At 44.0% G+C, this 20348-nt stretch overlaps 1 protein-coding gene across 1 annotated transcript in view; it reads right to left on the bottom strand.

The window, feature by feature from the left end:
- Positions 1–325: 325 nt before the first annotated feature.
- LRP8 (LDL receptor related protein 8) overlaps positions 326–20348 on the bottom strand; it is a gene marked incomplete at its 3' end in the record, with an annotated part of 193161 nt that continues 173138 nt past the window's right edge. The window contains exons 6-19 of the mRNA XM_082002685.1: positions 18919–19041; positions 18513–18635; positions 15529–15648; positions 15274–15399; positions 13219–13390; positions 10262–10489; positions 9576–9694; positions 7925–8064; positions 5302–5443; positions 4712–4864; positions 3849–4079; positions 1731–1799; positions 1337–1509; positions 326–364 (exon numbers count right to left, since the gene is read on the bottom strand). Coding sequence (XP_081858811.1) covers positions 326–364; positions 1337–1509; positions 1731–1799; positions 3849–4079; positions 4712–4864; positions 5302–5443; positions 7925–8064; positions 9576–9694; positions 10262–10489; positions 13219–13390; positions 15274–15399; positions 15529–15648; positions 18513–18635; positions 18919–19041 — 1958 coding nt within the window. The remainder of the gene's footprint in view (positions 365–1336; positions 1510–1730; positions 1800–3848; positions 4080–4711; positions 4865–5301; positions 5444–7924; positions 8065–9575; positions 9695–10261; positions 10490–13218; positions 13391–15273; positions 15400–15528; positions 15649–18512; positions 18636–18918; positions 19042–20348) is intronic.

Raw genomic sequence — 20348 nt, forward strand, 5'->3', positions numbered from 1 at the left:
CAAAGCATAGTCAACATATTTACAAAATATCTATAAATATAGTCTTAAAATAAAGCAATAGCTACTGAACTTTCAGCCTGGCTGGTTATGTACATTGAGTTAGTAGCTCAGCTGTCGCTTATTCACTATCACAAACGGGTAGTGCAACAAGTTAAAATGTGTATAAAAGATTATACATACAAAACTCTCACATCCTTTGGATGTTTGCAGTTCATTATAACTTTGTGGTTACCCTTCTGCAACATAAATAACGATCAAAAAGGAGCAGGTTCTGTGATCCAAAGCAGGTTTGTTCACGGTGGTGTCTGGAGCAGCAACGTCATCCTTATGGCAACCCATCATCTTCTAAGCTTAATGCTACACGCTGTGAAGGGGAAAAAAAAAACCCACACGCTTGAAAAAATTTGTGACTTGTGACACTGTTGCTAACTTGTATTTTGTCTTAAAAATCTCATTGTTGTCCCTACTGTATTGGTGACAAATCCATTTTATGCACTGTTTTTTTTCCCCTCAAACGGGGTCACTTGCTCAAGTGTTACTAAGGAGGTGTTGGAAGGTTGACTTCACTTGTGTATTGGAAAAAGTTCCTTGTAGGGGATGACACCTTCTCCAGTGTGATCTTTAGCAGCATGCTGAGATAATATAGGGCACTGCCTGTGTGCCCGCCTATAGCAGCTATATTGCCTTCACCCATTACTTACAGATCTCTGTGCAGTTGTTAACTACCAGTGCTTCATCCCACCAGAGCTGCTGCTTTGAAGGAGGCTCCTTAACAGACAAACTGCCATGCAGAACAGGTCTGCTCTCTCCTGCATGCGCAAGACTCACTATCAAAATGAGTGGTTGCTCTTTGAAAAGCTTAATCTTGCCAAGGCAGATCTCCTTTATTTCTTACAGAACCTCATTCACTCCTCCCTTACACTGTTATATTATGGAGAAAATATTCTCCCTGGTTTGTAGAGAAACTTAAGATAGTTTAGACATTTGGTAGCAGTCTAAGCACGGATATAATGCAATCCAGCAGAGGATAAGTAATCAGCTGTCACATATTGAGGTTTTGAGATAGGTAGCTTTACACTTGCCAGCTTACTACATATATTGATTGGGACAATTGTTCCCCATTTGAACAGAATATCTTACTATATAGACCAGTATATTCTAAGACAACTGCATGAGCTGCCTAGAAGGCTTCTGCCTATTCAATCATTATTAAAGAAGTTCTGTTTTTTGTCATTATATGGCAAATAACCAACACTGTAAGTGGTTAGAGGTAATTCTATATCTAAACTGTCAGCAAAATCAATCTTCTCCATCAGCAGTTTCCTCAGATACTTACTGCTGGGTAGACATGTCCAATTTGGGCAGTCCGCCCAATGTGGATTTCATCTTCATCTTCCTCCTCTGTTGTCTTCCTATACACTGGATTATCAAAATTCATGCTTTTAGTATTCTTCCGTTTCCAGTTCCTCCAGATGAGGTATCCCCCCATGCATAGCAAGCCAATGACCACTGAGGAAAGGGCAAAGAAAGGGCTGTGAGCAGGCATGAATCTGCTGGGATGTTCCCATGTAGATATCCATCCTTGTACAATTTTCTCAAAGCCAGGCTACTTTTCCCCATTTCTGCAGTTCATGTACTCTTTCCCACTCCCAACCCTGAAAATTGGAAGAGTGTATTTACACTAGTGTTTTGGAATGATCTCCTTCAAAGGTTAAATCAAATCAGCTCACCGACAGGAATGACGATTCCAATAACAGCCGCCGTCACAGTTGAATCAAAGCCTTGGTCATTATTTGCATCTGTAATTATAGAAGTTGTTCTGATCATTTAACTAATTGCTGGTTTTAAAGCCGTATCTAAAGACTGTTTTATGTTAGTAACCATGTTGTTCTGCCCATCAGAAAGCTTTTGTAATCAACGAGTTTATGAAAAGTTTTGTAATAAAATTATTATGGAGAAGATAAAACACATACACACGCAAATCTGGGCTGGGCTGAGCTATTTCTTCAGCTGATAAACAGCCTGGCCATAAAGTGCTGCTGCCCTCGCAGGATTGCAAACTACACACCAGGAGCGCGCAGCTTGTTAAGGAAAGAGCCGAGTACAGCACGATCGGATAGAGAAGCTCTAACCAGAAATAAGTGACTGTACTTCGGCCTCTAATTTTCAAGCACAAAAAAGGAGGCCAGTTTTAAAAACCATGACATTTAATGGAAACTCCATGCATAGATTAGGGGATGCTGAATAGTGCTCTTAAAAATCCACAGTAGAACACTTTCTGGTACTGACACAATTAATGATTTATTGAGCTGTCAGAAAAATAATGTAGTTCAAAGCCATCTGCACAGCTTTTCTTTTTAATTATTTTTGTTTTTATTTACAGCTAAGGAGTTAATGAGACACATGTATCACTGCATTGCTGTGATATGCCTGCCTCAGCATACAAGAATGACCCCAAAACTCAATATTCTACTTGGAGAAAAACACAATTATGGGGAAAAATAATTAAAACAAATAATATACTTTTCAAGTTATATACTTAAAAATGTTTCATCTGAGCTCTTATAATAGGGATCAGCATAGAAAATTTATTTTTGCTAAAATATCAGTAACTGAGAGAGGAGGAACTAACTGTAGTTTGTCTTTTGATAGACAATTCATGGCATTTAAAAGACCATTTATCCTTTTAAATACTCCCCTGTGGCAGGCTGTTCTATTACATAGTTATTTACTTAATAATAAGCCAGACTATTTCAAATGTGGACAATTAAAGCACCTTGCTTCCATGGCTTATTAAAATGTTAACTGCTGCATTGGGAAGAAATTTGCACAAAAAGAACTTACAAGAATGTATTTTAAAAATTGGATTCTGCTTTCCCACATGTAGTACAGAGTGCGCTGCATCACTATTCCTACAAACAGGCACCCCAGTCAAACAGGGGTAGTTTATTTTGCTTTCTAGAGCAATGGGAACTGCCTATTCTGCTCAGTGAAACATTTAGGGGAAGAAAGTATTTTACTGTTTTTAGAGCAATCTAGATCTTGAATGACAGTCCTGAGGAATAAAGTCTTCTCTCTGCACTAGAGTTTGTTTGGTGGTTTTTTTTTTTTAAAAGCAGTTCAGCTTTTCTGCTTTACCTTGGCAGCACGATCTAGAGGGATTACCTGTTAGCACTGAGATGGTTGGCTGGAGTTTCATTACACACTCATTATGTAGGGTGAACTTGAGGAAAGTCTCTTAGTACTCTCCAGTGGGATACTTTTCTCATATGTAATGCAAACCTTCCAATGTATATCATGGATCAGGCCACACTTAATATGCAAAGAACAGCCATGCAAAGCAGAAGCAGCTTGTCTTGGGCTGTAGTAGTAAGTGCAAATGTCCAGCAGGGCTAAAGCTGGACAGGAGGCATTTTTGACCCACAGCTTGCGCTACATCACATTAAAAATTAAACAATTAAAACAGGTGAAGCACCTGTAGCATTATCCTTATTATGGCATGCAGCACTACAAACAGCACTGAAGCTGGGATGAACTAGCATTAGGCACAAGGCAAGGACTAGTGTGAACTCTCAGGGCCTCATCTCTAGAGTTTGTTTCATGTCTGTTGGATGAAAACCTGATGTAAGTTCCTCAACGTCCGAAGCAACTAGAATCACATCAGCCATCGTAACACAGATGTCTGCAGAGAGGGGACCCAATGTCTCCCGCTATACAACAGGATGCGCCTGCATCTGACCTGTTTGTAACTCAGATGTTAGGTCAGGTCTCTCTCTCACTCAAACAGTGCTTGAGTTTTTGTGATACCATATACATAGAAAAAGAAAAGAGGAATATCATTCTCTTACAGTGCTGTGATAAGTTGCTGTTTCCCGTGGTCATCTCAGAATCTATCAGAATGGATGTGGTGGAATGTAAATGAAAACTTGGGGTGGTAATCGTAGCTTCCGATACAGCTTTGGGGACGACTTCAGTGGTGTTATTGGCACTGCCAAGTACAGTTGCGATGGTCGTGGTACCAGCAGTTTGGGATGCTGCGGTTGTAGAAACCAGTACAGTAGTTGAAGCAGTTGGAAGATCTGAAAAGCAACAATGAAATTTGGTTAAAGTAAGTAAAGCAAATCACAAACGGTGATACAAAGCTGGGGAAGGATTATGTTTACTGATTAGAAGCATAAACCGGATTCCAATTCTATTTACCAGATAGACTATTGATAGTTCTCTGCCTAAAGCTACAGAAATGATTTCCTTAAGTCAAGCTTAATTTATTAATACTAATAAAGCATTCTGGATGGAAGGTAGTTAAGAAGTTCAGAAACTTGCAGGTTTTTCAGTACCTCAGGAACTATTTGCATATTACGGGAAAACTACACTGAAACTACTCGTCTCTTCAGGATGTTACCAGCAGTGACTGTGGCCTCTCCAGATCCAGTATCTATAAGGCAATAACGTGGCAAATTTTAATGATTTATTGACCATTCACACTTTTAGTGCTGGGCCTTATCCCTTCTTTCCTCTTCCTGCTGTATCTTTTTCTGGTTGTGCTTTCAAAAATACACAAGCTTTCAATAAAGGACACCATAATGCTGTGTTCAGAAGGCAGCAAGTAGCGGAATGTTAAAGCTAGTGTTTGTGTTCCACCATCAGGAAACACATTCACCGTAAATATGATTTTCTTGGAATAGCAAAACAGTGATGTGACTGTATTTACCTTTGTAGCATTTTTTCATGTCGGAACCCAGCCACATATTGTCAGGACAGGCACATGTATACTTGGGAGAATGGGGAGAGATCTGAGGTGCAGGAAGACACAAATACTCACAGCCTCCATTTGGTTGGGGGCTGAGCTCACAGGAGTCTGGAGCTGTTCAAGGATGGAAGAAAAGACAAGTTATTTTTCTAATTATTTCTTGTTCCTGGCAAAGAAATACCAGGTCCTTTAAGAAGACTCTTCTACTCCCTACCTCAGTTGGGCTGCTTAAGCATCTTTACAGTTCAGAGTAGAGTGAAACCTTACACACTACTATAAAAACTGCCCAAATATATAATGAATGGCAAGCATCACAGTAACGAGAGTAACTCACTGTTACCAAACATGCTAATTAAACAGCTATTAACAAATTGCAGACCTTTCAATAAATGCTGCTGCTAAATTAATTGTGCAGGAACTTCAAACATTAGCAATTGATTTCACATTATTACCTGTGCTTTTGTTCTCATCAAGAACCATCATGAAGCATTTCATTTACTAGCTCAAATAAACCTGATTTAGGGCCGTGATAGCCTGAGGATGTGTCTTACCTTTGGGCTGCTTTAATTCATGAAATACCACTATGTCATGAGGATTATTGAGATTTTCTGCCAAAATGGAGATGTCCAAGCCATTCAGTCTGTTTGCACTGAAGATTGCTTCATTCTCCAGGTCAGTCCAGAACACTTTGTCCTGCAGGAAACACATACGATTTCTGACCCAGCCCTGCTCAAATCCAACTCAAATTGGATAAAACTCCGGTAGTCACAAAGTTAGTGCACTGTGTTCCTACCTTGGGGCACTTTTAGTTCATCCTACTTCTATCTGCAGCTTTTTTCGTTTTTGGACACTGTCCTTTCTAATGTTCAAAAGCATAGCAATCCTACCTGCTTGTAAAGTGCTTAGTAATGCTGAGTAGCTATGAGACTGAGATAAAAGAGCAGAAATTTGGTTAAGTACAGAAAAGTTGCAGCCATTCTGTTTCTGAACCTTTAAAAAAAAAAAAAAAGATGCGATGGATCACGAGCAGAACCAAAGGGCCATACTAGAATCTTCTGTTATCTCTGCTGATTTTTTTTCTCCTTTCTAATACAAGACTTGCATTAAACAGGTATCTATGAAGAGGACGGTGCCTAGAGCACACCTGGAAGATGAGTATCTATTTCTCTTTTTTATTAATATTTCTTGCATGGCATACTGTGATGAAGATGCAAAATAACTGGTCAAGGAGGTACACCGGAATTGCAGATATCAAACAGTATTTAGCTGCTTGGTCAGCTATGTATGCTGCTGCCTGCTAAAAACCACACGTACTTCAGTAAGGAAAGCCACATTGCTGGAGAACAAGGGCAAATTCTCAAAAGCAAAAGGGTTGTCTGTTTGTCTAACCAGCCATTCAGATGAGGAAGGGTGTACAGAGGTTAAATAACCCAAGAGATCCTTCTGAACACTGCTGATGAGAATAAAACTCAAGAGCAGCAATGTCTTGGGGAAACCCGTGCCCAAAGTTAGATGCCTGGGTATCACGCTCATTGCACAGGAGGAATAAGGGTTTTAAGGAAGAGGGTTTTGCTGAGTCAAAAGCCAACCTAGTTAAGTGAAATGAAGAGAAAAGAAAGGAGGCTGGCACATGCCTTGACAGGGAGCCAACCAGACACCTTTCTCTGCTATAGTTTACCTAGAGTGAGGTGCCAAAGTTGAAGCTTTTCTTCCCATATTCATTTAAATGGTCACAGAAAGCAGCTTAGCTACCAGAGAGACTTCACTGCCCCAGGCTAGTGACACCTGGCAATCCTCTAACAGGGGAGGGAGAGTGGAAGAGCTGGATTACCTCTCTGCTTCCACCCAGGCAAAGCAGGGAGTTATGTCTTCCATACGTCTGGAGTACTCCTGAGATAGGGTGGGGAACACGGTTCTGAACACATGCTTTAGATCTTAAGCAGGAGATACAAACTGCAAAGAAGCTGTTGGGCGTGGGCCCTGCCACTGGGTAACTGTGTATAAACTAATGGCAGAAATGTGGATGCCCATTTATGTAGGAATTTCTGCAGATCTCAGCAGGTCTTAGTTCTTTCCTAATGACATTTGAGGGTCTGAACTGTACTATTTAATTAATTACTGCACTGCTTTTAGTAAGGCTGCAGTGTGACACTGAATAGTACAAGAGTACTGAATCTACAAGACTAATGGAACATAGTTTCAGTGGAACATACTCAAGTAGGAGTCAGAAGCCTTTGTGAAAAGAGGCTTATGTCTTTGTAGGACAGAGCTATAATTTTGGCAACAGGAAAGTTTCTTTGATGTGTAGCAGGGTTTTTGTGTCATAACTGGAGCAGTTCAGCCTGAAACAGAATTACCTGGCCCTTTCAGAACTAGGTGAACAAGCACCATTTTAATGGGAAGTCCCCAACCTCAGCAATGCACTGGTGCACGTTGACTGCAGGGGGAGCCCTGCCAGCGTCTTGCTGGCACAGACAGTCCGGGCTGAAGCCTTGAGACTCCCGAGACAGGTGAAAACGTTTCTGAGGATACTTCTGCAGGTGCTGGGATAGACAACAGAAACAACTAGCCAATGCAGCAAAATTTATGGGGCCGTCCTCCCCCGAGGGTTCTGTTGGCACCAGAAAATGCAACACAGGTATGCAAAGATGGTGTGAAACAAAGCTGCTGAGAGCAGCACAGTGCTCCACTGCGGGCTGAGAGGCTGCTCAGAGCCCATGCAGCTCCCCACAAAGTCTGGCTTTCAAAAGACAAGAGACATTTTGCAGTGTCACTCAGTGAATGGTTGTCCCACCTGCTGATCACAGTAAGTGGCTTCTCCCTTCCCTTGCTAATAGTTTCAGCCTTTGTATGGACAGTTGTCTCAATTCAAATCAAGGAAAACCCCTTACCCCTTCTCCAATTCTGTGGGAGGTCTTACGCTGGGCACCACCAGCCCCTCACGGATGCACTGGTCCTATATTAGGTAAAAGCATGAGACAATGCATTGCTCCTGATTAAGGGCTTTAGAAAGCCATTTTCCCCACTGAACCACACCAGGTTAATCTGTTTCTATAGCAGCGAACGCCCTCGCTGAGCTTTCTGTGCTATGCAAAAGGCAGAGCTTTTAATCAAGAAGAGCTCTGAGACTTCTTGCAGTCTCTAGTCTGTTCTGCATCCGTTTTCAACTCTTACCTCAAACACTGCTAAGCCAAAAGGATGGCTCAGATCGTCAACAGAAGAGATCAGAACTTTTCTGTTGCTGCCATTGAAATCAATGCAGGACAGTGAATGCAATTTGGAGTCTACCCAGTAGAGACGCTGATTCAGCAAATCTGAGAAATGAAACACAATGCACCAAAATTATACACAACTCCAGCAACTCTTTTTCTCTTGCCCAGCATGTTTTTCCTGCTGGGAGCATGACTAATCTCTTTATTATTGGGCCTTTTTTTTTTTTTTTTAACACTAGATCCGATTTTGAATCAGTGCCCAGATATGCTGGGATAAGACCCTATAAATAAGATTAAAAAGGAGGAACATTCTGGAGAGGGTGTGTGTCTGTGTGTGTGGAATGCCTGACTGACAGCTTTGTACAATGAGGATCTTTTGTTACCAGGAGGAGCAAGCCAGCAGCAGCTTGGGCTTCCCAGAGTTACTCCATCAGTGCCTGAGGGAGAAGCTTCATTCATCTCAAGGCTATTTAGTCCTTGGTCTCTTGTTGGAGAGCAAAAACTGTGATTCAAATGAAACACATCTCTGAAGGAGCTGTGCGATTTACACATTTCTAGTGAAGAAGAATCCTGGGTCCAGAAACCCTTCTTGTGTTGCAGGCTGGGGGAACACTGGTGGTGGGGACACTCCTAACACAACCAGCCAGCTTTTGGGGAGGGTGCAGGTAAAAGTGGGAGGGAAGGATCCAGTGTAACTTAGAATGCTAAGCACTGAATTTCTCTTCCTGGAGCAAATTCACTCACTTTGGATGAGATAAACAGAATGCAAGTGGATGAGTGCCAACACAAAACAAGTTCTGTAATAAATCATTAATGTATTTCTTAATTACTAAAGAATAACAATTACTAAAGAATAATTAGTCAACTTAATTACTAAAGAATGCCAGTAAAATTGGTAGCAGCATTTTCTCCTACATCCTTGTCATGGCCAGAATTTTCAAATGTAAAACCAAGCAGAGAACCTCACATCCATATGGCATTAAGCATATATGGCTGCAACTCCAGAGGAGGGTGTCCCCTGCTGCCCCATGAGCACAGGAAACCTCCTTTCCACTCCTGCAGCTTGGTGTGGCAGCAAGAACGACCACAGCCCTGCGTGGGCCGGCAGGATGCAGGATACGAGCCAAGATGGGTTCCATCTCGCTACCACTACCCAGAGCGGCTGCGCAGGCATATCGATGGGGAATGGGGTCTGCAGGCGGAGTCTCTTTCCTTGATGTACTGTGCATTAATCAGTCCAGTGGCTGATCTTGACACTGCTTCTGAGACAGGCCCAGGTCCAGAGTTGCTAGCAGCAAGGACTCTCTGATGCTTCCTGCATGCTCTGGATGCAGCTCTGCATCCTCCCCAAAAACTTCCCTTCGCCTTAAGGCACACCTAAGAGCAACTCAAAGCTCCTGCAGTATGAGGTTCGGACTGTGGCAAGACTTGCTGCCTATGCTTGCTACTGAAATAAAAAAGCTCGTGTTGATGAGACAGAAGTGACAAGAGTATTTCCAGGATTTTTGTGTGCAGGTGCCTTTGCACATTTACAATTTTGTTTTCCTATTTAACAATAAAAATAAATGTATGTCAGCCACAGTGGATGCTGTAGCTCTAGCCTGGGCACTTACCAAGTGTGATGCCATTTGGCCACTCAATGTTGTCAGCCACCAGCACTTGCCGCCCCACACCATTCAGGCCAGCTTTCTCGATCTTAGCTTTGTCTCCCCAGTCAGACCAGTACATGAACCTGAAAGAGACAGATGCAAAGAAAACTGTAAATTGGACTCTAGCATAAGAAATCTGCATTACTAATTGGAGTAGGAGGCGTTCTTGTTATGCGGCGCCTCAGCCACTTCAGTTTAACTCTGATATGGACCTAGTGGGGCCACATACTGTCCAACAGGGTATTCTGCCACAAAACTTGCACTAGAAAGCAAAATCTCACCTTAATAACCCCATGCAAACTATCCCCTGGTGTGTCTGCTAGGTATGTGGACTTCACTTATCCAAGTAGCCCACAAACATGTCAGACAGACTACTTAATTTCCCAGCACAACTTATGTGCCTGGCCCAGCTCAGGCCCAAACAACACATGACCTGACCGTTATTTTCAGAACTTTCTTTAACAGCAGTGGCCTTGCAAAGAGTTGGTTGAACCTTCTCAGCAGTCCCATTTAAGTTCAATGGCTCTATCTATCCTAAAGGGCATCTGAAGTCTTGATGAGATGAGAACCGCTCACAAGTTTGTAAGAGGGAGAAAGAAGACTGGAATGTCTCTGTTGGCGAAGAGGGTGTTTGTGGTCTTTACACCTACCTCCGTGTGGGATCAACAGCAATGGCTCTTGGCTCACTGAGGTCACTGTTGAAAAGTGTCCTCCTCCGGCTCCCATCTGCAGTGGCCACTGAGATGGTCTTGTTTCCGGAATCCGTCCAGTAGATATTCTTATGAACCCAGTCTATTGCCAGTCCTTCAGGAGAGTTCAGCTGGCTGTCTATCAAAATCACCTGCTCAGCTGTGTCACTCGCTTTGTCTATGTAGGCACTGCAAAGACAGGGTTGTCACTGGACAGACACACGGCGCACAGAGGGCTGTGCACATGTGCATGGGCTTCGACCTCAGCCAACTGCATGCCAGGTAGCACCACTGCACCCCCATGGAAAGAAAGTGCACATGTGGCAGCATGCTTGACACAGAAACCCTTATGGATACATGCTGCAATCTGCTGCTTTCTCCTACAACTTGTTCTTATTTCCCTGTATCTGGATGTTAGGCATTTCCAGAATAGGGAACTGTCATTTTATTTTTCTACCTGCTTCCTGCTATAACTGCACAATTCAGCAAAACATCGATTCATGGGGTTTATGGACATTAGAAATATAATCTCCAGTGCTCTGCTGAAGAGAGTCGAACTCAGCACGCAAATAAATGTGCTTAAATGTATTGCAGAATTAGGACCTGTATAACTAATTATGATTCATCAAAGGAATTCATGGAGCTGTACTAATTTGCCAAGTGATCTCCTTAGATACAAAGGAAATGTTCACTAAATGTCAGTGGCAGCCTCAAAATCTTTCAAAACACTAATGAAAGGCAGCAAACTCCACACAGAAGTTTCATAAATAACTCAATGTTGCTCCTATAAGCGCACAGGCTGATTCTGCTCTGTTGCCCCTGCACGAATATCAGTTGCACTTAGTGAACTGAAATGGAGTTATTCTTAGTTTGCATCAGCATTTCTAAGAGCTTAGTCTGGCTCTTAGAGTAACTTCTTACATCTTAGAAAAGTTATAAAAGCACAGAAAGTCATTGTCCCCCTGCCCCCAAATATTTGAAACTGCAAGATGGTTTACATCTCCTTTTCACTGGCTATCCTGCCTTTGGTCATGGAATGAGAAGGTAAGTCATACAGGAGCTGAGCTCTCAAGTATCAGATTAGAGACTTGGAAACAAATGTCTAAAACCGGGAATTCTTGACACTGTCTCATGGTCTGCGGTCCAGGGTGGAGCGGCTGTGCAGAATCAGGCTGGATTAACAGCACGCTACTGCATCTTCACTACAAGGAATGGTTTTGGTTTCTCTCTGACCCAACACCAAAAGAACGGTAACATCAGGGTTCTTCTGCAGGGTGTCTAACAATGTTCCCAAGACTCCTCTCCACCACTGCAGTGAGCTGCTGTGCTGTACCCTCAGTGTGACTCACTGTACTGGTGGGGAAGCCAAGAGGCTCCTGCGGCTTTCAGAATGGGAAGGCTAAAATACAGACGTTTCAATTCTCCCAGTAACTAAGTATTGTAAAAGATCTTCTGACCTTTTAAGGTCAGATCAAAGATCTGATCAAAGAGGAAATGACCTCAGTGGGAGAGGATCTGGAAAGGCAAGCGAGGTGAGCATTAAGGAAGGTGGGATCTCTTGCCAGCAATTACCTCCTGCACCATAGTTTTCACCTTGCGATAACCTCTCAACTACAAACTGCTTTTCCCCAGAGGACTCCTGCAGGTGGAGTCCTATTCTCTGCTGGAAGGACGTGGTGGCTTTTGTTCAGAACTGTTTGATATTAGTGGTAGCAGCAGTATCTTAAACAGGAACATTAATTGTTAAGAAGTTGTAACTGCACACCTTGCTCTGCAGAAAAGGTGGGACTTACAACAAAGCTAATGCAAGTAGGAGTAAGAAAAAGAAAAATTCTGCTGTTTCGAAAAAGAAAAAGGCTTGGTATAGCCATATTCAGGGTATGAACACTGTTCAGTGGTGCCCAGTGCCCCAGGGCATTCACCATCAGAGCGCTGCAGAAGGAGCAGTGTGTCTTGTATAATTTGTTGTGTATGAACATGAAGCCCTTACCCACCCCTGCTTGTGCCTACAGAATCAGACACAGTGAAAGCAGGCAGCTTTCTTCTGAACCATCTCCCCATTTTCAGAGCCCCACAGGCCCGCTCAGGGTACCCGCCTACCTACTTCAGTGCTTAATACTCAGCACAGCCTGGGCAGATTTCCCTGCCAATGGCAGGGGAGCTACCACAGCCTGCAGAAACCCTGGCTTGGCTCCCACACACTGAAACCAATCAGCCTTTGCCTGATCATTAGCTAAAACCCAGAACAAATCACTGTAGAGGCTGCAAAAGGGTGCAATAGCTATGCAAATCAGAATATACATGGGGGATTTTCAGCACATAAATTAAATAACAGTTTTGACTAGGTGCACTCACAGACCCTGGTACATAATACTGTGATGGATGCCACAAAAACAGCTGAAGGAGGAGGGAGAATGAGAATTACAGAATGTGTACTGTGGTCAAGTGCTGTGAATTTAAATCCAGTCTACCAGAGACTACAGTAGGCAGATAGTATCTGTGTTGTTACCTCCTGGCTCACACCGTTTGCCTCTTTTGTGCTTTCAGATGCCAAGTCCTTTGTGGGTTCACGTACAGCAAGCACACAGCTGTCTTGCACAGCATTGCTTAGCAATATTATGTTTTAGTAAACAAGAGTCTATGTGTAATTGCACAACTGCAGCAGGATCTATTACTGATCAAACCAGGTAAGTGCACAAGCCCCTCATTTCTTTACCATTTCCTAAAAAAGCTTACAAAGTCTGGGCCACAACAGGTGTCGTGGGCTGAAACCAGGACAACAGGTAATCCAGTAAGGGAAGAAAAGCCCTCAGGTTCACTGTACCCTGCATTGTTCTCTGCAGATTGTCCTTAAGCGGTAAAGATTAAACCATAGCTTTGGAAAGATACCAAAACACGCATCCTCTCTTGCCCCTTACCTGTAGATTTTTCGGTAGAACAAATCACACCAATATATTCTGTTTGTTGACACCTCCACATCCAGGGCCACAACATTCTTCAGCATTGGAATGATGCGAGAATAGTCCCTTTTCACCAGGTCTATCTTACGGACCTCATGCCGATTGGTGAAGATCAGGTACGGACTCTTGCCTACCACAGAAAATAAGCACATTTGTCATTTTAGCAGCTGATCGAAGGGCTGGATTCAGCTGTCATTTCTCAAAGAACAACAGAACTATTAGTGATAGTTCTGCTCTGTAAGGAAGCTTTACACTACCTCACCAGCAGCAAGTGTAAGTGGCTTCCAGAGGCAGAGCTATCACACGTGGACACAGACCGCAGCACCTCTGTGATCACTAGATGCACACTGGCTCTTGGTCTGCCCATTCTGCTAAGCCACAACCAAAACTCTGGGGAATATCCTCACCTTCAATTACACAATTTAGATATAAAATACATGGGCCAGATTTTGGTGACTCGTGGCCAGGACAAGGAAGAAACAGCCCTCTGGACTGTCTGGAGGGAAAGGAGGCAGCCATACTTGAGGCATGTTAGAGCCACATTGAATTCAGCAAAGCCAGAACTGGTTGCCAGGGAAAAATTTTAGACTGTCAGGTACATGCAGAACTCACAGAATCCACCTGAGCACTTGGGCTCAGGCAGTTCACATGTCTTTTTCTGTGGGGCCAGAGCCTGCAGCCTGGGTGCTGGTGATACTGCTACCGCAGTCGTGATCTCAGGCCAGCCCAGGCCAGAGCCTCTCATGGAGCATAAAGCTTACAGGACAGCAGGACACGTAGAAAACCAATAATTATTTTGCCTAGAAGACCACAGCCAGCACCCTTAGCCTCCACGGTTATTCACAGTGGGCCCCATGGAGGCCAGTTTCCTACCGTGGGAGGCAGACATCTATGTCTCTAGGCTCAGGTCAAGAGGGGCACATCCTTGCCTTCTGCAAGTAGCAGAGCGCGTGAGTCTCTGTGTTCTTAAGTGTCACTAAAATAAGCTGCGAGTCAAAGAGCTGAAGCTTTAGTTTGCTCTTTGTGCGCCTCCCTATGTGAGGTAGGGACAGGATGGGAGGCTCAGGACAAGCTTTAGTGGGTTAGACTGGTTTGTCTCCAATAGTGGCCAGCAGAATACCCTAGCGAAGAGTGCCTTTCCACTGGGAAAGACAAAAGGGGACTGAGGAATATGAAACTAAAAGGGAAGAGCTGGGACAAGGTTCTAGCTCTGGAATATGTGGTGCAGCAGGGTTCCCAGCACAGGCTCTCGGGCACAACAGAATTTTCTAACCAACAAGTGTTGGTTAGATGCCATACAGTGTCCCAGAATTTGGGTCAGTCCTAACTCACTGCAGATGTGAGACTAACAGACTTTATGAGGACAGCTGGACACTGTACATACCATATAGAACTTGGGAAAAAAAGAGGTCATATAGATGTGGCAGGGTAACACTAGAGAAGCAATTCTGTATTGCAGGTAACTCACCCTTCCCCCTCTTTCCATTAAAGAAACCCTCAGCATGGCCAATGCTCAGTTTTGCACCATTCAGCTTTCTATTCCCTCTGACATTCATTTTTGCAATAAGGTTAAGCAAACTACCGGTGTTCATGTTGGTATTTGTGTAAGAGGCTGGGAAGGTGGAGAGGTGGCTAACCAACCATGCTTTAATTGGGATGTTTTCTTCCTTTTAATACTACTACCACTAAATGTTTTTGCTGCACTGTTTTTAATAACACCTGTCAAGAGACTTTCTTTTCTAGTTTCAACTTCAAACAGCCAACTAGTGACTGTAAGCTTGCTCTGTACATTGTTAAAATATTCTGATCTGCATGATTGGTAGTTCTTGCCTAGAGATGCATCTGCTATCACTGCAGCAGTTCCGTGCTGCTTGAAATGAAATGTCTTTGCTTGCTTGCTTTGCTAGTTCCCTTTTGTTTCTGTTCCCCTAGCCTCAGCCCTGCAAGCATGTTTTCTTATCGGAGTTGTGATGTTGATCAAGCAAAGTTTAAGTGCCTGTGGGATTGTCTTACCTACAGCTTTGCAGTTCTTGGACAGGGTGTCCATCTCATATCCCTCGTAGCACTCACATTTGTAGTCCCCCTTGTAATTAATGCAGATCTGGCTACAAGCGTCTGGATTCTCACATTCATCTATGTCTGAAAGGAGTGTTTGAAACCCATCAATAACTTGAAATCAAACCATCTGTGATAGAGCAATGCTGAAGTGAATATAATCGCATCTCTGTATGGTGAAACACAAGGGACTGCTGTTTGCATGTAAATTACCTCCACACGTTTTTTTATCCAGAAGCTTGTATCCAGGCGGGCATTCACATTCATAACCAATCTTCAAGTCTTTGCATATGTGTGAGCAACCACCGTTGTTCATAGAGCATTCATTAATACCTGGAAGGGATATACAGATTATCTATGATAAAGGAGGGCTTTTAGTTGTAAGATTGAATGAAATTAAGAGAGGTTAAGGTCCTCAGAAATTTCCCATATCTAGCAGCTTTTGGTAGCCAGGAGCTGGCCCAATAGATCATATGAGTGACTTCACAGATAGGAAGTCACCACCGTATCACCTTGCTCTTTATTATTCCAAACCAACATAGGATCACTTGGACTGAAAGCTAGTGGCGAATGAATAGGGAGCCCTGGCGATACAGCATATGTGAATCTCTGCATCTCATCCCATCAGAGAGCTGCTGCTTTGAGCATGTTCTGCCAGATGTGAGGAACTTCCAAGGGACCTAAGGGCTCTCTCCAGGAGTTTCCTTCTTCCCCATGCACTGGTTCATGTTGACTTTTCTGAACAGTCTCTCTGAGTTTTAGTAATTCATGCTGGGAGAGTCTCATCTCCCAGGGGTCAGCTATTTTGAAATACTGTACTATTTTCCCATCTAGCTCCAAAGAATGATCTATGTGAAAATTCCAGAACACACCAAAGTACAGTCTGTCAGAGATACTCCATTAGCACCAAGATACAGTCCTCCCACAAACACCTCCCACACAACAGTCTCTGCTGGCAGCCTGCATCAGCCCAAGTGTGCAATTTATGAAGCAACAGCCCCCATCCTCTCCTGGGTCCCTGTCTAATCCAAGGCCACCTCTCTGATCCTGCTTTCAAGTGCTGAAATGAAAAACAGACTAAATGGATCCTTGTAACTAGAACTGAATGAGAGGTTGAGGAAAGCTGGTTTTCTGTCAGAAATAGCCTTGCTGTTGTAATTAACTTACACAAGGTGAAGAGAAAGTCCTCTCCCTAAGTAAGACTGCTGAACAGCAGCTGTGGGATTTCAGGTATAGTGGGCTCACTAGAAGAAGCAAAAATGATTTGCTTCAATCTGTAATGCAATTTAAAGGCAAATTTTTCATTTATCTTTTACTTCTTGCTTCCTTGCACACTGCAGGTGAGCAGTACAGCAAAGCCATTAAACCAGAGCTCTTGGAAGAAAATGAAAACAACCACAAGCCAATTAAGTCAGTAAGACTAGGAAAGTATCACACCAGAAGGAACGCCATCTCAGGTCTGGGATGCTTTCATCTTCCTATCAAAGACACACACAATACATTTTTAATAGAGCATGTTCACTAGGCTCCAAGAAGGTGTCCGCAGAGTCACATTGTGTGATCTCACTGTTCAATGATGTTTATTAATGGATATCACCTATTCCTACACTTGCATAGGTGTCTAGCAAATTGGGTCATAAATACGCACAACTGCTCTCTGCAAAATACTACAAAGGCTGTTTCAACTAACAAGCAAATCCTTCCTCAGATGATTCCCCTGGTTCAGAGGTGCTTTGCGGAATGGATTTAGAGACTGTAAATCAAGTGCTGGTTCACTTGCAGCACTTCTCAATAGGAGCTGAGGAGGAGCCGGGCAGAGCTGTTAGCCTGTTCTCTTTCTGCTGGGCAGCTGCTGCCTGTTACCCAAACTTCAGCAGTATATTCACTGCCTGCCTAAAATAAGACAAGTGATGTTCTGCCTTTTGCCATGCTTTTTGGGGGAACCTTGGAGGGCACCTGCAGTGTCTAGCACACAGCTAGACAGACACACCAAGATGAGGAGCACCTGTACCTCCTGCCTTCTGCGAGGATTACTTGTGGGTAGGCGTTACATTCATAGCAATCCAAATCATTCTGCACTCTTAAAGAAACCTGTTGCCTTTGGGGGCTACTCTCTGCTCAGCTTCCTAACTTAAAAGACTCTTCACTGCCAGCCTGGGACTGCACCAAGTCAGCCACTGGCACCACTGTAAGGTTGAGCACCAAGCCCAGCTGTGCTGTGCCACTGCCCAGTCTCCTGAGACAAACTGGGCTGACAGCTTTGTTGGAAGACCCCCACAGGCAAACAAGTTGCAACACTCACTCAGAAATACAGGGAGATGTGGATTAGTGTGGAAGAAAGCAAGGGTATACGGAAAGCACAAGGTAACAGGATCCTCACTAGGCATGCACACGCACTTGTCTGATACAAAGAGAATGACAATTGTTCCTGAATGTGAGTTACGTAAGAGGCAGGCGCTCCATGATGTCCTGGAAAGTGAGACATTTCCGCACTGGGGAAAAAACCCAAATGTGTTTGAGTAATGCTCCAGACTGAGGCTGGTACCTGGTGGGAAAGGTGAGAGAGGGGCTGCCATAGGGAGAGCAGCACAGCCCTCTGGCCTGGGCTTTCTGTTCTGCTGAGTCTGATAGCCCTGATGCAAATCCCCACTTCTTGTGTCTTGCGCGTTCTCTCTAGCCCAGAGCTGGCAGGACACTGCAGAGAGCAACCTCTGGAAGCAGCAACAACATGTAAAAGCCAGAAATGGCTCAAGTCATGTCTCAGTGATTGCTGTCATTCTGTGTGCATTCACCTTCAAAGCATGTTCCTAATGCTAAATTTTTATGATGTTATCACCATCTTACAATTCAAAGATAATTTAGACAATGAGGCTAAATAAACTGCTCTGTGCTATGGAGAACACTAGTATCTGGGGAGAGGGGTAATTCCTGGTTCCTAGTCCTGTGCTCAGTTCATACATCCCTCCAAGAATAAAAGCTGAGCTGAGAAGGGCACAGTTCAAACTTAAAGATGATCGGACTAGGCTACTAATTATATTCATATGAAGGGTGATGAGAGAATACAGGGAAGGAAAGAGGAGCTGAGTGAGAAATAGCATTAGCAGCTACATGTGGTTACACTCAAAGCTGTGAGCACCAGATGGAGGAGAGGGGAAGCAGTTACAACAGGAGCAACACGTAGAAGGCAAGTACTGTACCACATTCTTTCAGAGGCTCGTCAGACCAGTCCCTGCAGTCTCTATGTGAATCGCACACTTTGCCTCCGTCAATGCACTCTCCACTTTTACACTGAAACTTGCTGGGACTTTCACATGCTGACTCTGTCATGTCGGGCAAGAGAGGAAAGCAACTAAGTTAGATGAGGCTCATGACAACAAAAAGCCCGACATAAAGCTTCAAGAGGGTGTCATTAGCAGAAACGGATGGGATTAAGCAAATGAACATTAAGCCTGAGTATCATGCAAGGAACTTTTAAAGTCATGCAGTCTGCCTGGTCAGCACAATCATCTCTCCCAAGCAACCCCACTGCCAGAACGGCTTAAAACTCTCTTCAGGAAGCAGCCTGCCAGGGCCCACAAGGAGTGTGGAGCTGTCTGTACCTACCTTGGACACAGCCTGCCTCATCGCTGTTGTCAGGACAGTCATGCACCTTGTCACACTGCTTTGCTCCATGGATACAGGTCCCATCGCCACACTGGAATTCATCTGGCTGGCAGGTCACCAGAGCTTTTAAGACAACACATCCAAGCATTACCCACAGAGGATTTGAATCCTTTTCTGTGGTACCTTTTAGCCATATACCTCAGACACCGCTGGAGTTTTGCACCCTCTGTCAGCCAATGTCAGAGCATTGTCTGCTTCCACCAAAGCAACAGAGACAGCAGCTGCCTCAGCCACTGTTCTCCTGTGCCCCTTTGCCATCCCAGATCACCCTTTATGTCCTTGGGAAAAGAGCCCCAAAGCTTGTATGAGCAGATCTTGTCAAAACAGAATCAGTGCACGCAGTGAAACTTCTCTGGTGAGACACAAGAAAGCAAGCACACAGCAAAACTATCAGCAGTGGGGTCTTTGGTCTATGTGAGAGGCCAGGCTGCTTTCCAACTAGGAGTGCAGAGTGGCACTGGGTAGGCACAGGCAACTGCTCCTCAGCTCTACCCTTCAGCAAAAAAATATACTTAAGATATATTTCAAAACATGTACAGGCTAAGGGTATGGGCAAGAGACATGTATTGACTCTCTCTGCCAAAGCCAATGTGGTCACACTGAGGACGAAGCTAGCAACGGAGACATGATCATTCGGGTTACTAAATGCCCATGAGCTAACAGACCACTGGAAGGCAGAAGAGCTCCACTGTATTGCAGCTTGGTGTTTCTTGGGGTTACAGGCCAAAAACATCTCCACAGTGTCAGGCCAGGTTTCAAGCCTGAAGCTCACTTGCCCAGGTCAGGCTTGAACAGCAAAGCTGGGGAAAAAATAAAACAGACAACTGCACCGACCATACTAAAAGCAGTCACATTTCCCTTCCCAAGGTTACACTAAGTGAGAGACCTACCTACCTGGGACCAGGCTTGCGCTGACAAAGGGTACAGGCACTCACTAGCCAGTGAAGGGCTGCAGCCTGTATTTCACTGGCAAAACACGCTCCTCATTCCTGGGACATGTTATGCAGCTTACTACTGAGGCAACCGTCTTACGATGTTTTCTTAAAGTCTTACTAAGGCAGCGCACCCTTGAGAGCTCTTGATTCTAGCCTCTCCATCTTGCTGATTGCATCCTGGTATCATATGACAGAAAATCACTGCCTCTGAATAGCTAGAGGAGGTCAGCACTGATGTTACTACATGGGAGGCGAGAGCTACGTGGCAGACCTTCCTTGACAATTTGACAAACTGGTTCTAATACAAAAATTACTACTCACATAACCCAGGAAGAGCCATAGAAATGAAGTGAGCTAGCATCGATACCATCAAGTATTTGTTGCACAAAGGCTCAGCATTACTGGTGATTGCATCCCACAGGATGCAGGATCCAG

Source organism: Phaethon aethereus, assembly GCF_964289735.1.
Source record: "Phaethon aethereus genome assembly, chromosome: 8".
In the NCBI taxonomy this organism is placed as follows: domain Eukaryota; kingdom Metazoa; phylum Chordata; class Aves; order Phaethontiformes; family Phaethontidae; genus Phaethon; species Phaethon aethereus.